The sequence below is a fragment of the Heterodontus francisci genome, chromosome 20, assembly GCF_036365525.1.
Source record: "Heterodontus francisci isolate sHetFra1 chromosome 20, sHetFra1.hap1, whole genome shotgun sequence".
Taxonomy (NCBI): Eukaryota; Metazoa; Chordata; class Chondrichthyes; order Heterodontiformes; family Heterodontidae; genus Heterodontus; species Heterodontus francisci.
This window is the reverse complement of record NC_090390.1, coordinates 31650150-31665985: the sequence shown is the minus strand read 5'-3', so window position 1 is coordinate 31665985 and position 15836 is coordinate 31650150. Positions and strand designations below refer to the sequence as shown.

Sequence of the window (15836 nt, the reverse complement as noted above, 5' to 3'; positions counted from 1 at the left end):
AACCTCTTTCTTTTTTTATTCTTTCACGGGATGTGGGTGACACCGGAAAAGACAGAATTTATTGCCCATCCCTAATTGCCTGTGAAAAGGTGGTGTTGAGCTGCCTTTTTGAACCGCTGCAGTCCATGTGGTGTAGGTATACCCACAGTGCTGTTAGGAAGCAAGTTCCAGGATTTTGACCCAGTGACAGTGAAGGAACGGCGATATAGTTCCAAGTCAGGATGGTGTGTGGTTTGGAGGGGAACTTGCAGGTGGTGGTCTTCCCGTGCATCTGCTGCCCTTGTCCTTGTAAGTGGTAAAGGCTGCGGGTTTGGAAGGTGCTGTTGAAGGAGCCTTGGTGAGTTGCTGCAGTGCATCTTGCAGATGGTACACACTGCTGCCACTATGTGTTGGTGGTGCAGGGAGTGAATTTGGAGGTGGTGGATGGGGTGCTAATCAAGCGGGCTGCTTTGACCTGGATGGTGTCGAGCTTCTTGAGTGTTGTTGGAGCGGCACTCATCCAGACAAGTGGAGAGTATTCCATCACACTCCTGAGTTGTGCCTTGTAGATGGTGGAAAGGCATTGGGGAGTCAGGAGGTCAGTCACTGGCTGCAGAATTCCCAGCCTCTGACCTGCTCTTGTAGCCGTAGTACTTATATGGCTGGTCCAGTTAAGTTTCTGGTCAATGGTAAGCCCCAGAATGTTGATAATGGGAGATTCAGTGATGATAATGGCATTTGAAGGTCAAGGGGGATGGTTGGATTCTCTCTTGTTGGAGATGGTCATTGCCTGGCACTTGTGTGGCATGAATGTAACTTGCCACTTTCAGCCCAAGCCTGAGTGTTGTCCAGGTCTTGCTGCATATGGACATGAACTGCTTCAGAATCTGAGGTGTTGCGAATGGTACTGAACATTGTGCAATCATCAACAAACATCCCCACCTCTGACCTTATGATGGAGGGAAGGTCATTGATGAAGCAGCTGAAGATGGTTGGGCCTAGGACACTGCCTTTGTGTTAGGTATGACTCCAACCAGTGGAGAGCTTTCCCCCTAATCCCCATTGACTCCAGTTTTGCTAGGCGTCCTTAATATCACACTTGGTCAAATGCTGCCTTGATGTCAAGGGCAGCCACTCTCACCTCATCTCTTGAGTTCAGCTCTTTTGTCCATCTTTGTACCAAGTTTGTAATGAGGTCAGGAGCTGAGTGGCCCTGGCACAACCCATTGGGTAAGATAGCTCTGAGAAGACTTTTTTATTTGGCATTTGAGACAGTTAAGTGTGGCCTAGACTGAAACCTTGTTGGTGACTTCATCGCGCCATCCCCCGTACTGCTTCAAATGAAAAGAATGAGATACAGCATGTACAACAAGCAGTACAGAATGCTCTTTTTGCACTCTCAAGGAACAGTTCCTATTGACTTTATGGATGTAGTGATGATATACAATTCAATCTTCTGAAAGTGGAATAAGTTTGTGCGTCCTTGACTTGAAATGCAACATGAAGATGCCATTCTATTTTCTGAGGAAGATTTAATAACTGTTGTACTGTTGACTATATGGTTGCACTTTTAGCTTTGTGATCTTTAGACATTTCTGTAATCATTAATCCGATCTTTAAAAACTGCTACAATCCAGTTTTGAATCCAACTACAAAGAAACCTGGTAAGGGCACAATTTTCATTGTACCTGCATGAATCACATTACATAAATCATAGAGATTACAGCACAGGAGCAAACCATTTGGATCACCATACCTGTGCTGGTGTTAGCTCATCCACTATAGTTAACTACATTAATCCCGTTTCCCTGTGTCCTTTCACTTCTTGTTTTTCAACTATTTTCCTGTTCCTTTAAGTTGTATATTCTCTGCTGCAATAGTCACAAGTGGTAAGGCATTCCCTGTTCTAATATCCCTCTGTGTGAAAAGGTTTCTTCCAACTTCCCCCTTTATTCTTCTAGTGAAAATATCAAGTCTGTGACCCCTTGTGACTGTTTTACCAACCTCCAGAAACAATATTTGTTTTCTCTAAACTGTTCATTAATCTATAAATCTCTATTTGATTTACTCTTAGCTTTCCCTGTTCAGTGAAAAAGCCATAATCTCTCATTCCTCACATATTCTAGTGAATTCTTGCTGTACCCTTTCCATAACTTGAACAGTCAGGATGTAGAAACATAGTTCTACACACTGATCAGAGCTATCAATGGCTTGTTAGTCCTCTGAGCACCAATGGGTATTTGATTTGTAAACTCCAACTCTTGCTCATCATTCGCAGGCATGGTTTCAATTGCTATGAAGTGTGAAGGACCTTACACTTTAATTAATTACCTCAAACAGCTGAACCATCAATACACCTAAAAGGATTTAAAATTATGCATTGTTTAAAAGCATTGACAGGTGTCCAGGAACAGGACAAGATGCTATTTTAATGGCAAGCAGATGTCTATAGCAAATGAACTTTGAGGGGGCCTGTCCTTTCAATCAAGGAGGGGCACCCAGTATAATTAAGGTCTGTCCTGTGGCTTTTAGTTCTCTACTTTGAATTGTCTCGATTGTATGAAGTACCTAACAGAGACTCTGTATGAGGTCAGTTCCATGTTCACATCACATCAAAACCCAGTAGCTACTGAAAAGAACTTTTGACTGTCTCTTTTCTCGTGTTGAAACAGTTTATATATTGGATAAATCTGATATTGTACTTTTAGCAAGTGTGCAGCATCTTCCTATCTTCTAGAATAGAGAGGTAAATGTGATGAGAATTCAACCTGGTCTCTGGTGTTATACAGAAACTAAACTGGAATTGGTGGTCCCAGAGCAAGATATCTGTAGGACCTACCCTGGTGACAAGCTGGCTTGATTAGGCTTGTTTGATGTGTACCATATGTGCCAAAAAGATCACCAATTGCCACTGAAATACAGACTTCAGACAAACCATGGATTGCTAGGTAGATTGACCACATACCAAAATAACAGGATATTAAGAAATACTTGATCAATTTTGTAAATCCACTGTGGATTTCTTCATCTGGTGTATAGCGTAACAGCCATTAATGGTACAGAGTTGTATTAAAATGACTACTTAAACACAAGGACTAATATTCGGCCTATGCAATTAGCAGTCTGGAGTTTCATAGCACATTCAAAGAGATGGATGTTTGTTGCATGCTGGTACAGACGTTAATCATGAAAGAAGGCAGCCACCTGCTAAATGTGGTGCTGCAATTTCTTCGCATTGAGTTTAGAAACTTCAAATTTTGTAAATTCAACAACAGTTATTGTCATCTGATAGTGTTAAGTCAACAGATCATACTAGCTCTATAGTGACTGCTTAGTATGCTTAAGACTGAACTTATGCTCAAGTGTAACATTGGCACAAAGTAGCTTCAACGGGAAGTCTCACACTGCTCGTGTCCGGGGTCAGATAAAACTGCTTCCCACCAACACTGCAGCTATAGTTTGAGTACAGCCTCAGATCTCCTCTCTTACCCTGAGCAGGGCCCTGAAGCATTCCCTCAAATGCTACACAGTAACTGCACAAATGCTGAACTGAGGTTAGCCTTTGAACAAATAATGCTATTGCAGTGAACAACACTTATTACTTTAACCTCTCGAATATAATTCAATGGAATGAACATAGTAAAAACAAACTTAGACCCAGTCACGCTGTGCTGCATGAAAGAAATCTTCCAATCCAAAAATGCATCAGGAATGAAAACAAGGGAGAAAGGATGCATGTATTATGAAAGCAAAACATTTGAAGCAGTAAAAAACATAAGCCAATTGAGCAAGGTGCTATATATGACCTTCTGTACAATAAAAATGGTATATTGAGTCAGCATTTCCCATGTCACACTTCTTTGCCACACTTCAAGTGACACATTTAAATTTCTCTGCCACACTTCAACAAAAATATAAATAAAGGCATGCATTTGACATGGGAGCCAGAATGATCACTCCCTCTCAAATGAACATCAGTCAGCAAGTAGAAAACCAGAATGAAGTGCAAAAAATGGTGAATCAATCAAATCGCTTTTGATCAATCAATATTTCAAAAAGGAAATTTGGAAAATCCTTACAGCCTTGCATGTTGGTTCTTATTATTTAGTACTTATGATTGGAAACAAATGGACCGTTGGGTGGAACACTACCTAGAACTGTACTCCAGGGAGAATGTTGTCACTGAGACCGCCCTCAATGCAACCCTGTCTCTGCCAGAGCCAACAAAATCGGAACTCAGTGATGCCATTGATCCTCTAGCAAGCGGAAATTCCCCTGGGAAGGATGGCATTACCCCTGAAATCATCAAGAGTGCCAAGCCTGCTATACTTTCAGCTCTGCACGAACTGCTTTGCCTGTGCTGGGATGAGGGAGCAGTACCACAGGACATGCGCGATGCCAATATCATCACCCTCTATAAGAACAAGGGTGACCGCGGTGACTGCAACAACTACCGTGGAATCTCCCTGCTCAGCATAGTGGGGAAGGTCTTCGCTCGTGTCGCTTTAAACAGGCTCCAGAAGCTGGCTGAGCATGTCTATCCTGAGGCACAGTGTGGCTTCCGAGCAGAGAGATCCACGATTGACATGCTGTTCTCCCTTCACCAGCTACAGAAGAAATGCCGTGAACAACAGATGCCCCTCTACATTGCTTTCATTGATCTCACCAAAGCCTTTGACCTCGTCAGCAGACGTGGTCTCTTCAGACTACTAGAAAAGATTGGATGTCCACCAAAGCTACTAAGTATCATCACCTCATTCCATGACAATATGAAAGGCACAATCCAGCTTAGCGGTGCCTCATCAGACCCCTTTCCAATCCTGAGTGGCGTAAAACAGGGCTGTGTTCTCGCACCCACACTGTTTGGGATCTTCTTCTCCCTGCTGCTCTCACATGCATTCAAGTCCTCAGAAGAAGGAATTTTCCTCCACTCAAGATCAGGTGGCAGGTTGTTCAACCTTGCCCGTCTAAGAGTGAAAGGTACGAAAAGTTCTGATCAGGGAACTCCACTTTGCTGACGATGCTGCATTAACATCTCACACCGAAGAGTGTCTGCAGAGACTCATCGTTAGGTTTGCGGCTGCCTGCAATGAATTTGGCCTAACCATCAGCCTCAAGAAAACGGACATCATGGGACAGGATGTCAGAAATGCCCCATCTATCAATATTGGCGATCACACTCTGGAAGTGGTTCAAGAGTTCACCTACCTAGGCTCAACTATCACCAGTAACCTGTCTCTAGATGCAGAAATCAACAAGCGCATGAGAAAGGCTTCCTCTGCTATGTCCAGACTGGCCAAGAGAGTGTGGGAAAATGGCGCACTGACACAGAACACAAAAGTCCAAGTGTATCAAGCTTGTGTCCTCAGTAACCTGCTCTACGGCAGCGAGGCCTGGACAACGTACGTCAGCCAAGAGCGACGTCTCAATTCATTCCATCTTCGCTGCCTCCGGAGAATCCTTGGCATCAGGTGGCAGGACCGTATCTCCAACACAGAAGTCCTCGAGGCGGCCAACATCCCCAGCATATACACCCTACTAAGCCAGCGGCGCCTGAGAGGCTTAGCCATGTGAGCCGCATGGAAGATGGCAGGATCCCCAAGAACACATTGTACATGAGCTCGTCACTGGTACCAGACCCACCGGCTGTCCATGGCTCCGCTTTAAAGACGTCTGCAAACGCGACATGACGTCCTGTGACATTGATCACAAGTCGTGGGAGTCAGTTGCCAGCGATTGCCGGAGCTGGCGGGCAACCATAAAGGCGGGGCTAAAGCGTGGCGAGTCGAAAAGACTTAGCAGTTGGCAGGAAAAAAGACAGAAGCGCAAGGAGAGTGTCAACTGTGTAACAGCCCTGACAACCAATTTTATCTGCAGCACCCGTGTAAGAGTCTGTCACTCTAGAATTGGCCTTTATAGCCACTCCAGGCGCAGCTCCACAAACCACTGACCACCTCCAGGCGCTTACCCATTGTCTCTCGAGACAAGGAGGCCAATGAAGAAAATTGGAAACAATCACATAACAGACACAAAAAGTACATCATTTACAGGAAAATAATGAAACATACTTAATCTATAATACTTTTATGCTTGAAATTCTGTAAAAATGTTTTTGGTTGCAGACCTGTGAGAAGCCTGTACCTCAAGTTCATGCAAATTCCAAGATTCATCCTTGTTGGCTGAAGAGGCTTAAGTTGGCAAGCTATACTTCCCAGCATGCATTTGTTCCTAGCTTCAAGAAGGTTTTTGATTAATGGCAATGAAAGATGTGCCTTGGCCCCTCCTCATTTTTCTGAAGTAATTTGCAGAACAAAATAATGTAAATTATGACATTCGAAGGTCTGTTTGTTCCAGGTTAAGTGTGTGACAAATTAAACTTTGTCCTATGCCAATTTTCAAAGTGCAACTTTATATTTTGTACTATACTGTAAATACAAAATTCCCTGTATTTATGTTTATACTCAGAAAATGAGTGTCCTTAAAAACAGGTTGCAAATTCTCGAAGGGGTGCAGCAATATTAAGGTTTGGAGGGCAGTTCTGAGTAAAGACCTGAATTTATAAGGATGAGTCTGACTTGAAGCATGCCCGATGGGCGATGGGCCGATTGTGCCTACTGCCTGCCTGGTTTTACGTTTATGCAGCCCAGGCCTCATTAACATGCAGCTGGTGAGATGAAGGCAGCAAACGGAAGCCTGGTGACAGCTCTGAGGGGAGGAAATCAGCCAGCTGAGCATGCCGTTGACAGCAGTGGACCAGAGATTTGTGTGGGCCCAGAAAAAAAATCAATCTTAAGGAGCAGCTTTGGACATTTTCAGGATCATTCCAGCAGACAGGCTAAGCGAGTAGGCAAAAATTTGGCAGATGGAATACAATGTGGAGAAATGTCAGGTTATCCACTTTGATAGGAAAAACAGAAATACAGAATATTTCTTAAATGGTGAGAGGCTAGGAAGTGTGGAACCTCAGAGGGACCTGGGTGTCCTTGTTCATGGGTCAGTGAAGGCTAACATGCAGGTACAGCAAGCAATTAAGAAGCAAATGGTATGTTGGCCTTTATTGGAACAGGATTTGAGTATAGGAGTAAAGATTTCTTACTGCAATTATATAGAGCCTTGGTGAGACCGCATCTGGGGTACTGTGTGCAGTTTTGGTCTCCTCACCTAAGCAAAGATATACTTGCCATACAATGAAGGTTCACCAAACTAATTCCTGGAATGGAGGGATTGTCCTATGAGGAAAGATTAAATGGACTGGTCCTTTATTCTCTGGAGTTTAAAAGAATGAGGTGATCTGTTTCAAACATTAAAAATTCTTACAGGGCTCGACAGAGTAGATGCAGGAAGGATGTTTCCCCTGGCTGGGGAATCTAGAACCAGGGGACACAGTCTCAGAATAAGGGTAGGCCATTTAGGATTGAGATGAGGAGGAATTTCTCCACTCAGGGGCTAGTGGAATTCTCTGCCCCAGAGGGCTGTGGAGGCTCAGTCGTTGAGTATGTTCAAGACTGAGACCGATAGATTTCTATATATTGAAAACATCAAAGGATACAGGGATAGCGCAGGAAAATGGTGTTGATCAGCTATGATCTCACTGAATGGCGGAGCGGGCTCGAAGGGCTGAATGGCCTACTCCTGCTCTTATCTCTTATGTCGAATTAAGGACCACTGGTTAAGCCGCTCAATGCAAAATTGCAATCAGGATTCAATGCACAATCTAGAACCCCAATCTACATAATGCAAGTGACCTCCTACCTAAAACATGGGGATGCTCTGGCTGCCAGTGTCAGGATCCTACCCAAGATGGCGATGGCTGGAGCACGTGGAAACAGGGCAGTTGGTGACCAGACACTATTTTCGGGTTGGTACTATTCCGTTTATGCTCAGCCCTTAAAATCGACTCTGTAATGTTTTGCGAAAGATTCTACTTAAATACACAAAGTACTATTGCTGAGATATTTGATTCAAAAAATGTTTGCAAAAAGTTTAATGGTCATATATTTCTTGGCTTTTTTTGTAAAAGCAAGATTAAAAATAAAGTGCTCCCCCCCCCCCAACTGAAGTTGCCAGAACCAGTCAAATCCTGTTCCAAACAGTTGTTCATGTGCTTACCACCTGGGGCCATTGGAAAGCACTCAGGTTCTTGGTCCTGATTGATATTTCTTCCCATCACCAGCTCAGGGTGCTGACACCAACTGTACAGCCCTAACTGCTGAATCAGGGACTGGGAATGTGTGATAGGACTTTCCAGGCTGAGAGGCCTAGTGCTACATTTGATTATACCAGAAAGCTCAAAGTGTAAGCCTTTGAAAAACTCTGAGAAATAAAAATGCAAGCTTCTTGCCTTTTACCACGTTACGTGTGAATAACACCTCATTTAATGAAACAAAAGGTGTGTAGAAGTAAGTTTTCTGTTTCTTTTTATTATTTTGTTACCAGGTCTTTTACACTGCTGCTTATTCTGGCGTGAATATAACTTTCCTTTTTGTCTCATGCAAATTAATTCCTTCAGAAGCAATTGAGCCTTTGTCCTCCTGTAAATTTAAATATTCAACAATGTGCCATAACAAATCTAGTAGAAGTCAGCTAAAGGATAATGGAGGAACATTAATGAGAACACTCAGCTTCTCCCCACCAGATCAGCTAGCCCATCACCTTGGCCACTTTCTATGTTGAGTCTCACATGCCCTGAATTAAACTTTCCAGCTGCTTACTTTATACCTTGGGCTTTCCAGTCTGTTTGACCAAGTGCTAAATCTGTAGAAAGATGCTGAACGGTATCACCTCAGGTCTACCTTCCAGTTAAACTCATATTATTTTCCATCCTTCACCCAATCTAGAATACAGTGCAGGCAGTGCTCCCCCTCACATCTGCTGCAGTTATTTATAAATAAAAATAATTATTGACATGACTCATTTCCACATTTGAGATTCCATTTAGAAATTGTGCTGGTCACAGGTTAATTACTAAAACTCTTATATAAACTAGACTTGCACAATGTTGGCAGTTGGAGGCTAAAGTGCAAAACCAGAGCAGGAACTTTGAATGGTGCAGAATGTACTGACCACTAAATTCAGATTGCCAACTGTGGTAGGCTGTCTGCCAAGTGGTTTCATCACATGACCTCCGAAGTGTCCCATCCCCTCATTGGTTACCTGACAGGTCCTCCATCGTGCTGCACTGCTTTCCCAGGCCAATTGAAAAGCATACAGACTCTTCGTTACTTTATGCCCCCATCTCCAACACTTTTATAACAAATAAACAAAAAAAGTTTTTAAGGAAAATGGAAAACATTTCTTTGTGATTCCCCAAAGATTTTTCTTCCGGGTTACTTACAGCAGTATTTTAGAAATTAATCTTAAAATTCCTGGAGACTCCAGGACAATTCTGGAGGGTTGGTAACCCTACAATAAATGGCAATTGTGCTTGCTGAAATGACAAGTTCGGCACACAAGTGAACAGCAAAAGAACATACAAACTGAAAAGTCAGTATTACAACATATGTTCCACAGTACTGACTTCAAAGAAAAAAAAATCAGTAAAATGTTATAAGATAACATGTTCTTTCTATTTATCTTCCAGTGCTGATTATGCTCGGGTTCAAGAATCCTAGCCTGTTGCACAACATTGTTCAATATAAAGTAGCCATTATCAGGATTATTTTCCGAATATGGACTTGTACTGCCAGAGATATTTAAATATCTTAACACATCTGCTGACAGTTGAACATAATTCCAGGACAACTGCATGCACGCCAAGCTAGAAACATAGCAAAGGCTGACCGACTGAGAAACATCTGTGAACCTAGGCCAAATGGTGCATTAAGACAAGCAGTTAAGACAAAAACTGCAGGAGAACCCTCCCTACCTCGCTAACCCCCTCCAGCCCTACAACCCTCTGAGATCTCTGTGCTGCTCCAATTCTGTCTTCTTGCACAACCCCAGTTTTCATTAGTGCAGCATTGGCGGTCATGCCTTCAGATAGCTAGGCCCTGAGCTCTGGAATTCCCTCCCTAAACCTCTCTGCCTCTCTCCTCTTTTAAGATACTCCTTAAAACCTACCTCTTTGACCAAGCTTTTGGTCACCTACCCTAATATGTGGAAATATTATGCAGCTTGGTGCCGAATTTTTTGTTTAGTGATGCTCCCGTGAAGTGCCTTAGGATGTTTTACTGCGTTAAAGGTGCTACATCAATGCACGTTGTTGTTCTTCTTCGTCTTTATGGGACAGAAGGAGTACAAGCAGTGGAATCCACATTACATCCGACATTTGCACTGACAAGGCAAAGATACAGTGGAGATTTCTGGAAAACGATACAATTTCTGCTGCAACCACCCTAAATTAGTATCGGGCCCAAGTACTCCCATATGTATTAACCATTGGCTTTGGCATGGAATTCAGACCTTGAAAGCAGTCTTAAGGATAGTTATCTTCTAGATTAGGGTTTCAATGTCATAGGAAGCCCTGAACTGAAAAAAGGATAGGGAGGTTGCTCACTCATACAGAACTAAATTCATTTCCCAAAGAGAGAGAAGAGCTTCGTAAAAGGTTCTTTTTTAATTCCCTTTAGGATATGTTGGCACCAGAGGTGCTTCCTCTCCACAATGGAATATGGAAAATAGAATGGCTGTACAGGTGATTATTCATGGTGCCATATCACCATCTGCTGACAGAAATATTGTACAGCATCAACAATTAAGTCTTGAATTTGACTAAATAAAAATTTTAAAATATCCCTTCAAGTGGAGTGCAAGTTTAGTTTTTTTTAAAATCCTCTTCCAAAGGCCTTGATGTCATTCTCCAAGAATATCTCATTTCCTATTCTTTGGAATTACCCTTTGGGAAAGACCAGCTCTTCCACCTCCTGGATCAGTCCTCTGTTTGGGTATTTCTGTGGCCTATGCATTCAGATCAACCTGGCTATCTGTGTCCTGGATCTGAAAGGTGAGCAGACATCCTGCTGCTGAGGTGTATGAGAACACTTCAGCTCTGCTTGGCCTCCATTTTTTCCCCTGCCTTCCTAAGGATGCCTTTACATTGCAGGTACTGCTCTCAGACCAGTGTCTGCAGTTTCACTTTCAGTTCCAGCCAGGCAGAACCTGACTAACATTGCTTAGTTCTTGCCCTGCTGAAACTTTCAAATGTCCAATGGACCTCTTGAGCACTCGAGAGACTAATTTTCACCCTGCACTGGATTTACATGCCACATGATGTTGAAGCAAAGTAGTATGAGGCCATCCCCGCCAGGGACTTTTGCCCAGCTTTGTTCTGGAATAGACCAAACCGTACCGGAAAGGGTAGTCTCATGGCCCAGGCCCTAATTTACACTGTAAGTTTGCATAGGTTTGAATTAGGAATTGCTTTGCACCAACAAATAGGTAAAAAGCAAATTTAGGATGAAAACCAGAAAGCTCCTCTTCATACAACGCGACTGACAGAAGCCTTAGCATCATTTAGATCTTTCCACAGAGGTTAACGGTTGCATTTTAAATTCAGGTTAACTGGAGCTAGCTCCAGGGCTCCAGTCAACTCTGGGATTAAGTGGGCTGTATTCCAGGAATCAAAATCCTGGAACTCCCTTCCTAGCAGCACATGGAGTGCAGCTGTTCAAGGTGGCAGCTCACCACCACCTTCTCAAGGGCAATTAGGGATTGACAATAAATGCTGGCCTGGCCAGTGATGCTCATATGCCATGAATAAATAAAAAAAAACAGAAATAGATTGTAAAATGAATGAATCTGAATATAAAGAGCTGCAAGCCTCTGAGACATGTTCATTCACCGTGATAAATGTGCACAAGTACCTAGGGATTCTGAACAGGCTGATGCACTGACAGTTAATCCATTCTTGTGGTATGTTTCAGAGATTATAATTTTTACCTCTCATTCTCCTCGATAGTCTGGTCCATATACTGGAATATATCTTGAAACAGCTTGTAGCTGGAGAGGCCATTAATTTTATATCCATAGCTTCTCTTCCAGTATTGCTTCAGATCACCCAAATATTCCAATACCTGAGTGACAAATAGATAATTGGATAAGTCAATATAACAATTATGTTGTTTTCTATATTTCACAGTGAAAACATTGCTCTGTGCTAATTAATCCTTTTTTGAGTAAAGAATTACATTTAAATTTTTATTTATTTTATTTATTATTTTTTTTATTTAGAGATACAGCACTGAAAAAGGCCCTTCGGCCCACCGAGTCTGTGCCGACCAACAACCACCCATTTATACTAATCCTACATTAATCCCATATTCTCTACCACATCCCCACCATTCTCCTACCACCTACCTACACTAGGGGCAATTTACAATGGCCAATTTACCTATCAACCTGCAAGTCTTTGGAGGTGGGAGGAAACCGGAGTACCCGGCGGAAACCCATGCAGACACAGGGAGAACTTGCAAACTCCGCACAGGCAGTACCCAGAACTGAACCCGGGTCGCTGGAGTTGTGAGGCTGCGGTGCTAACCACTGCGCTGCTGTGCCGCAGTCACGGCCCGCAAATGTCATGTTGGAGCCAAAAAAATATTTCCTACTGTGTCATGGTGCATCATTTAATTTTCCTTTTGGAAATGTGATAAAGTGTAGTGTTACTGTACACACACCTTTTTAACAGTGAGAAGGAAAATAACCACTTGACCGATTCAAACTGTAAGACGTGCTGTATAAGTCACACTTCAATCTTGCAGGTTGCTGTGCCGTTTGATAAACTGTATTGGGGATAAAATCTGAACCTTCTATTTAAATGATTCACTGGGCTTAACCAGGGCAGATTCAATAGTAAATCTACTTTCTTCCCTGCTGGGGGTGTGATCCTTCTTCAACGGTCCCTGTTGGAGGTACAATCGATATCCAATGATCCCTCCTGGCGGTGCGATAATTATCCAATGATCCCCACTGGAGGTACGATCGTGATCCTTTGGGTCCTTGCTGGAGGTACAATCATGATCCAATGATCCCCACTGGAGGTACGATCGTGATCCAATGGGTCCTTGCTGGAGGTACGATCATGATCCAATGATCCCCACTGGAGGTACAATCATGATCCAGTTATCCCTGCTGGAGGTACGATCACGATCCAATGATCCCCACTGGAGGTACAATCATGATCCAGTGATCCCTGCTGGAGGTACAATCGTAATCCAATGATCCCCTCTGGAGGTACAATGGTAATCCAATGATCCCCTCTGGAGGTACAATCATGACCCAATGATCCCCACTGGAGGTACAATCGTAATCCAATGATCTCCACTGGAGGTACAATCATAATCCAATGATCCCCTCTGGAGGTACAATCGTAATCCAATGATCCCCTCTGGAGGTACAATCGTAATCCAGTGATCCCAGCTGGAGGTATGATCATGATCCAATGATCCCCACTAGAGGTATGATCATTACTGAATGATCCCTGCTGGAGGTACGAGCATGTTCTAATGATCCCTGCTGGAGAAAGGATCATGATCTAATGATCCTGCTGGAGGTAGGATCATGATCCAACGATCCCTGCTGGAAGTGCTATACTTGGGTGCTATGTGAGGTAAGGTGCAGCTGCATTGTTCTTCCTGCCTGCTGACTCTCATTGTCTAGCCACAGAAAGGAACAATGGCCATTCGGGACATGTTACTGGACAGTGCCTTCAGGAGGGAAGGGAAGAAAAATAAGCAACAAAAAAAGGTGGGAAAAGACAGCCAGAAACTCATTCATGATTTACACACATTAGAGACCTTCACCATATTGTTCAAGAAGACGACTCACTGCCACCTTTTCAAGGCTAATTAGCAATGGGTAACAAATGTGGCCTTGCCAGCGATGCCCACACCCGAGAATGAAAGTTTTATAAAAAGTTGTATCTGCAAGGGTTCAGCAGCTATGGAGAAAATGAGACCAAGGAAAACCTCTGTTCAACTGACAAACATATGATTCCTGAAGCGCCTGGAGGTTTGTTTTACAGACTGTTCCAAAATCAAACTACAGAAGTGTAACATGCTGTTCTTGCTGAAGTACTGGCAATGTTCTAAAGGCTAAGATAAGCAGGGAGAGTGTTCAATATTGAGGATGTAAAAGATTCAATGGCAATATTTCGAAGAACAGCAGGGGAGTTATCCCTGATATCCTGGCTAATATTTATCCCTCAATCAACATCACCAAAAAAAATTATCTGGTCATTACCACATTGCTGTTTATGGGAGCTTGCTGTGCACACATTGGCCATTGCGTTTCTTATATTATAGCAGTGACTACATTTCAAAAGTGCTTCATTGACTGTGAAGCACTTTGAGACAGGGCGGCACAGTGGCGCAGTGGTTAGCACCGCAGCCTCACAGCTCCAGGGACCCGGGTTCGATTCCGGGTACTGCCTGTGTGGAGTTTGCAAGTTCCCCCTGTGTCTGCGTGGGTTTTCTCCGGGTGCTCCGGTTTCCTCCCACAAGCCAAAAGACTTGCAGGTTGATAGGTAAATTGGCCATTATAAATTGTCACTAGTATAGGTAGGTGGTAGGGAAATATAGGGACGTTTGGGAATATGGGATTAGTGTAGGATTAGTATAAAATGGGTGGTTGATGTTCGGCACAGACTCGGTGGGCCGAAGGGCCTGTTTCAGTGCTGTATCTCTAATCTAATCTAATCTAATCCTGAGGTTGTGAAAGGTGCTCTTTCTTTCTTCCAGATACAGAAATGGGGGAAAGACCGAAAAAAAAGTGTTGTTTGCAGTTTTAACCCTTCCTCCAAAGAGACCCAACATTTCAGGCTTTCTGTAGGTGCCTAGTCTTCCAGCTTCAGCAGTGAATCTAGTTTCCTATATAATACTGAACGGATCAGAATATCACTGCTTTTTTTCATTTTGTCTGTTATGTAGTCCTGAGTCAGCAAGGTGTCTGCATTCACTGATAGATGAGGCTTATGCTACTTAAATCAGACTTTTTTTTTGCTAGCATTAGTTTTGAAGGTCATATCTGGAAAATGTCACTCAGAAATATTGATGACGTTTACTTTCTATTTTTACCTCCACATCTTCCTCATCCAAAAGGTCACACCAGGGGGAAACTATGCCTTTAAGGATGAATTCATAGGTACAGAGGTAAAATGTTGCTTCCACCATATCTGCAATACAAAAATGGAGATAAGCATACCTAAATCATCCACAGATCAATTAAACAATGTTCCAATGGTGCTGAGACAACAGATTATAATTCAATCATACTTTAACTAAACATAAGTCAGAGAAGTTGATTAGTTTTTACTAATTAATCATCATGTCCACACAAAATCTAATGCTCAGTAAGGAGAATGAACAAGGAATGTTTCTTTTCGAATCAATCTGATTAAATACACAGATCAGCTTTAACTCATGCCAAAGCTTTGCTCATTAAGAAGTCAGTAGCTATTAGTCTGGTGAAATGTTTATGCCAGCACCCAAGTGGCACTTTGGTCCCACTCCCTCTCTAAGCAGTCTGTCACATTGCATGGGCAAAGAAACCAGAATGAGAATATCAGCTTAGCGCCACCTCGTGGTCCCTACAGCACATGGCAGAAAACGTGCAGAATAGGAGCAAGGGGGTGCAATTTTCACCTTCAGTTCAATTCCAGTTGGTACTGGTTTAAGACCCGCCAGAAAAACAAAGGCAAACATTGCATAATTTTCATGTGGAATCTTGTTTGCATGACTCACAATTGCATGTGGAATTTCTGCTGATCCTAGGGGTAGCGCCACTTGTGGAAGATGAAAACTGCATGCAAGTCAAATTTAAAGTGCTGAGGACAATTGAAGGGGAGCGCCACAAAGTGGGCACGAATAGGCATCTCAACCCATCAACCAGCTCGGCCAAAGCTAAAAGGGTATGAGATTAAGAAG

General features: G+C 43.0%; 1 protein-coding gene across 2 annotated transcripts in view; it reads right to left on the bottom strand.

Annotated features, from left to right (window-relative positions):
• Positions 1–15836, bottom strand: part of minpp1b (multiple inositol-polyphosphate phosphatase 1b) — a 120161-nt gene that overhangs the window by 94886 nt on the left and 9439 nt on the right. For both annotated transcript variants that reach the window (XM_068052516.1, XM_068052517.1), the window contains exons 2-3: positions 14988–15085; positions 11857–11990 (exon numbers count right to left, since the gene is read on the bottom strand). In XM_068052516.1, coding sequence (XP_067908617.1) covers positions 11857–11990; positions 14988–15085 — 232 coding nt within the window. The remainder of the gene's footprint in view (positions 1–11856; positions 11991–14987; positions 15086–15836) is intronic.